The sequence below is a fragment of the Oreochromis aureus genome, linkage group 14 (assembly GCF_013358895.1).
Source record: "Oreochromis aureus strain Israel breed Guangdong linkage group 14, ZZ_aureus, whole genome shotgun sequence".
Taxonomy (NCBI): Eukaryota; Metazoa; Chordata; class Actinopteri; order Cichliformes; family Cichlidae; genus Oreochromis; species Oreochromis aureus.
The window spans coordinates 9,894,966-9,900,965 of NC_052955.1; the positions used below are offsets into that span (position 1 = coordinate 9,894,966).

Consider the following 6,000-nt stretch of genomic DNA (forward strand, 5'->3'; position numbering starts at 1 on the left):
GATTTAAACAAAAATGTCAAAGGTCAAATGCATCAGTGAATAGGTAGCATTTCAACAGTTTGTTGAAAATGACTGGCGACATGGCATTACGATTCTCAGAGGGGAGCCTGTTTTAGAGAATGAGGGCAACATAGTCTTGTCACAGCCTGCTAGACCAGCCTGAGGAATATTCAGCAGCAACTGGGTTTTATCATTGTTTTGCACCCTCTCTTGTTTTCTCTCCCTCGCCCTCTCACTCTCTCCCTCTGATGCCTGGGCAGAACTCATTATGGGTTCCTGTCTTTGGCCTACACACTGTGTCTCGTTAGCCTGCCACTATTTAAGGGGAAGAAGCAAGGTTACTTATTGCTGGATCTTTGTTTAACTAGTGTCAGTGTAGCCCCAGCTTTGAGATTGCTTGTGTAGCTCTCTTGGATTATGCATTTGTTCTAATTTGCCTTTTCTTTGTGAATAGTCATCCCACACCTGTTCCCATTCCCTGTGGATACTCAAGTTGTGAGCGAGTGGAGAGTGGCTGGCAGAAGAGGAGTGAGAGTGATTTCACCGTTTCCTTCCCTTGGATTCCCTGGAGACCCCACACCTGCACAACTGTATATAGTTGAGTCCCCTAGTTTACCGTAACAAACCTGGTCGAAGGATGGAGAGTTACTTTATCTGTGAAACGAAGGATCCAAGATGGAATATAGTGGAGAAGATCAGATCACTAGGAAGCAATTAAAATTTTGCACAGTGAATGTAGAGCTCTATTTGGAAATAATGTTTAACTTTAAAATAAGATGTTTTTCTAGAGTAGCATCGCACCCTGTCTCTCAACTCCAGTTATCTCTGGTGATTCTTAATGTACTGTCAAACAAGCCTTTTAAAGTTTTTTCCACAAGACTTTCCCATAATCAAAGTGATGCAAGTTGTAATAGAAGACGAACAATTCACAGCAGAAAAAGTCTGTGGAGGTGTTTAAAGTCATTGTTTGAAATTTATGGTGCTTCGGGATTAAAAATAAAGTCAGAATAACATTTGCTAATCTATAATATAGAAATTAGCCTATTAGATAAGGAGAGACATGCATGATCCAGAGCTCTTTTCCCTGTATAACATAAACGAACACTACAAACTTTTTGCCATTTTTTTTGTTTTGTTTTGTGTCTTATGAGGTTTAATTATGAATTCCTGACTCAGAGAGATCGTACGGTTACATTGTGACCTTGGTTCTCTGAGTGAGAGACTATCTTTTTCTACTCCGTTGCATATTCCATATGTACGGGGTATGACCCTCCCTCCCCCAGTCGTGGCGTGTGGATATTTCTTCAAGTCACTCCAGCTAGCCCGGCCACACCCCTCAGCTTATGTATAGAACAGCTGTCTGAATGTGACACCGGTGATAGTTTGATCGGAACACGTCTGAGAGCAGCCTGAAGGAGGAGAAAGGTGGTCTCTCACTCAGAGAACCAAGGTTACAATGTAACCGTACATTCTCTATCATATTGAGACTATCTCTCCACTACGTTACATATATATGTATGGCGTGACTCTGTAAGACACCCCACGAGGAGACAGTGCAACCGAATCCCAGAGTAAAAGTACCAATGAACTACAGACAAATGGACATGTATACAGGGCTTCACCTGACACAAAGGATGAGCTGGGGAGCAGAGGCAACAATCTGCAGACACAAGAGGGGCCTGAGCTTGTCCCGCGAAACACAAGGACAGCAACCGAGCAGCCACTCAAGGTCAGCCCATGAGCCGCTAGGCCGACCGCCACGAAGCGTACCACACCGAGCTACCAATTTGGGTCACGCTGGCCACGTAAACCCACAACATGTGGGCAATACACCAGACAGAACACGTGGGGAATATGCTAGAGAGCCGGGGCTGCAGGCTGGAGAACTCTCAACTGCCAGCTGAGGTGACAGATGCAGCGAGGACCGACTGGCGTTTAAACCGACAAACTGCAGGCAATACGACAGGGGAACATAGCCGGCAGCAGCAGCTCACCACTGGGCCTGACTCAAAGGATGCCAGGAGGGAGGTGGGCGGCTGAAGGACGGCTGAGTCTTGGCTCCACGTATTCCCTGCCTCCCCTATGTATGGCCGCTTGTGAAAGGCCTCAAGCTGGGGCCTGAGATCTCCAGGGCCCCAAGTTGGAGTCCAGGGGGCAGGTTGAGGCCCAGAAGCTCTGGGCCTCCCCAGTCTGGCAGCAGTGGCACCTTCGATATGAGGCGCTGTGGTTGCGAAACCTTGAGGTCACTGAGACGGAAACCTCAGGGGAGGCTCATTCCAGTACCCGGGATGCTTTATCTATGATTTGATAGAGTCCTACCAGGCCAGACACCATGCGTGGGGAGGCAGCTGGGGGCCGTCCAGAGGACAGGTGAGAGTTGCCAGAGGAGAGGGCAGACACTTCACTGTCCTCCACCTGATAGCTATCCTCCATGGGCCCAGGCTCAGAGGTGGGGCCATGGGAGGGAACACTGTGGGACGGGCCTGGCAAATCGGTAGCCAGGGGAGGGAAACCTGCCCATGGTTCTGTATGCTCTGCCTCCACTCCAGTGGCAGTCATTCTCCCCACTTTGGGCTAAGGAAGTATGGGCTGCCATACTTCTGGCCAAAGCAAGGGGGGGGGGCAAGCCGGCACGAGCCACCACCTAAATCTCCCCTTCACTGTTTATTCCCACAGTGTGTATGGTATGGCTTCGCTGCTTTCGTGTGTTTGCTTATGAGCTTTAATGTCGTGTGGAGTGCTAAAACATTAAGCACTGTAGCCGCCGAGTAACGAGAGGGGCCCTGCTGGTCGCGTAAACCTGTGCACCGCGGGAAATATGCCAGAGAGAAACCCGGCTAAAATAGGCTGGAGAACTCAAACTTGCCGCAGCAAGGTCCGACTGGTGCGTAAGCCGTCGAAATGCAGGGAATACGCCAGGGGAGCACAGCCTAAGAGCCACTCGAGCATGGCAGCTTGCTAACGAGCTTGCTAAGGGAATTAGGGGGCTAGGGGAGAGGCAGTCCAGGGAGGCTGCCGAAAGAGATTAAAGTCAGAATTCTTTTTTTTTAAGAACACTGTGTTGATCTCTGTTCAAAATCCTCACTTCATCTCAAAAGTGGAATTTTAAATGTATTTGAAATGAAATTGTGGTGAGGCGTGGTCTGCTGTGCCGCGCGGATGCACCTGCATGGCATCCGCAATCGCATTCGCCGTGTTAAACATGGGGTAATCAGGGTTTGGGGAGAGAGTTGTGAGATATGGCGTGGTGTATGCGCGGCTGGGAGTCTGTGAGCTGCCGCGGCATTCAATAAGATGGCTCAAAAACATGACCTGTGGTCTCACAGTGTCTCACTCTCGCCACAGAAATTTTGAAACCATACTGATGCATACATACATTACCTAAATTTATAATAACTGACGATTAAGCTGCATCATTATTTGAAATATAAAATATAAAAATCTCACAGTAAACAAAAGAAATGATGCATCTTGTCTTCCAATTTATTTAAAGTTGCATATTACTTTCAAATTATTTAACAGACACTACAATTCATTTCTTGTATAATTACATTCCAATACAAATTTTTCTTTAAAAAATAAAAAAAAACTATAAACAAAGTGAAGAATCCCCAAAACAGAAAAAATAAAACATACACCTTATATTAAGCAAAACTAACAGCAAAATTCTAGTTATTGTGGGTTTTTCAATTTAAAATGCAAAACAAAAGAATTAAATATTAAACAGTCTATTCGATTCACATAGAAATCCTTTGTGCTCTGAGATTATTTTCTGGATTCAGTAGAAGCAATAAACAATTTAAATCACGTGCCCGGAAATGTCATCTCTGTACCCTGAAAGATATACCACTGAACATCAACTATATGCCATATTTCTATACACTAACCCAGTAAAAGGCTCCTTGGTGAAATACAAATTATTAAAATGTAATTAAAATTAAAATGTAATTAAATTACACGTTAAACATATTTTAAATATTAGATGACAGAATAGTAATGAAAGCTTGACTTGAAAAACAAAACAAACACAAGTTGAAAAAATGTGTGGTGGCTAGATGCAAATGTGTAATTGTAGTCACAGGTTCACAAAAACAGCATCAACAAAAGCCACCCTGATACAGTATATACAGTAACAGCAACATTTGATTCATTTGATTAATTTCATTGATGTTTAATAATGTGGGTAAATGGCATACTTTCATACTTTTACAGATTTTGAACATTAACCCTTACAAGAGAAGTGACATTTTTCAGTATAGTTTCCTATAATTATGTACAAAATATATGCAAATAAAATAACATTGTGAAAATCAGGTAGTCTTTACTTTCATAAAAGTGTCCAAGAAAGATATATCCTGCTTTTGGCGTATTGACTCACTTCTCAGAGTAACATATTAAAGGGAAAGCTTTATCTGTAATCCAATTTTAGTTTTCTTCAGCTTCTTCATCAGCATGTGTTTAATGTCATGAGTCTTAAAACAGTATATGACTGGATTAACAGCAGCAGGAAAAAGACTGTACAGCAATATCAACCCAATGCGGACATCTAAACTGAAAGAAAATCCAACAGCATTAGCCACATAAACAAAACATCTGGGTAGATAAAAAAGACATGTGATGAATATTTGTGAAGTACAAGTGGATAAGGTTCTTTTGCGCCCTGCAGAACTGGACATTTTCATAATAACCACAATAATAGAAATGTAGGAAAACAAAATGAATGCAAGAGGAAGCAAAAGACAAAACATGGCTAAACAGAGTGAAGTGACTACAACAATTCTAACATCGTCTCCACATGCCTGGCTTATTATGGATATGTGGTCACAGTAGCACTGAACAATGATGTTTGATTTACAGAAAGGCAAAGTTAGGGCATGGAGTACCACAGCTATCATCAAAGGCAGAGGTATGAACCAAGCAAACCCACACAACACAGATATGACATTGTTTGTAATTAGAACAGGGTAACGAAGAGGAATACATATTGCAACAAATCTATCAAGAGCCATTACCAGCAAGATGAAAGATGTTACTGATCCCAAATAATGAACAAAGAACATTTGCGCAAAACAGCCATAAAATGAAATAAAACTATTGTCAAACCAATATTTTGACATAATTTTTGGCAGTGTCACAGTGCCAAATGTTAAATCGTTCAGGGCCAGGTGACAAAAGACCAGATATGTTGGCTTTTGCAGGGACTTTTCATAGGCAACAAATGATAAAATGAAAATGTTCCCCACTGCAATGGCTAGGTAAACAAAAAAAAGAAAAGTTGATATGGTTCCATAATACTGTGGTGAAAGTCCAGGAAATCCAAGGATGAAGAAGCTTTTCATCCTTGTAACATTGGTGATCATAGTTTCAGTAACAAATTCGATTTTATCAGAGCAAAGACATAAATTACAAACCTCAAAGGCAAAAGCACCGATTAGAGCTTTGAGATATTGATATGAGAATATACTACCAACATGCACTATAACATTTATACATTAATAATTTTCCAGAAATCATTAAAAATAGCTATTAAAAGGTTGTCTTAGAAAAAAAAAACCTGATGCAATTAATTAAATGATCTCTGTTACATACTTTGAGTATGGCTTTTGCTTCTGATTGCAGCTCTATATTCAAAACAGTGTCTGGGTGGTAGGCAGTATCCATCTTTTATAGGATCTGACCTGCTGTATCCTCAATGGATACCCTTCAGCACATCATTCTGTCTTCCTGCCAAGCTAGCTTGTAATGAATTATTCTTGGTCAAAAATTTCCCAAGTGCTGTTTCCTGAAGATTTGGGAGTGCATTGGCTGCAAAATTATGTGCCAATAACTGAAGTCTGGAGAAATTTGTACTAAACAAGAGTGTACATAAGTAAAGTAAGTCACTAAAATTTTATTTATATAGCACTTTCAAGATAGAATCACAAAGTGCTTCACAGAAGCTAAAACATAAAAACTAAAATCAGCCAAAAGCAAGTTTAAAAAGATGAGTTTTTAACTGTT

The 6,000-nt window shown here is 41.6% G+C and overlaps 1 protein-coding gene across 1 annotated transcript; it reads right to left on the bottom strand.

Moving 5' to 3' along the window:
* Window positions 1–455: 455 nt before the first annotated feature.
* On the bottom strand, window positions 456–5,465 carry LOC116310870 (olfactory receptor 52E8-like). Its single transcript, XM_031727795.2, has one exon. The coding sequence runs from the start codon at window positions 5,358–5,360 to the stop codon at window positions 4,395–4,397; it is 966 nt and encodes a 321-aa protein (XP_031583655.2). The 5' UTR covers window positions 5,361–5,465; the 3' UTR covers window positions 456–4,394.
* Between the last annotated feature and the right edge of the window lie 535 nt (window positions 5,466–6,000).

Coding starts and splice junctions, on each gene's coding strand:
- LOC116310870 (XM_031727795.2), bottom strand. CDS start 5,360: ATGATCACCAATGTTACAAGGATGAAAAGCTTCTTCATCCTTGGATTT.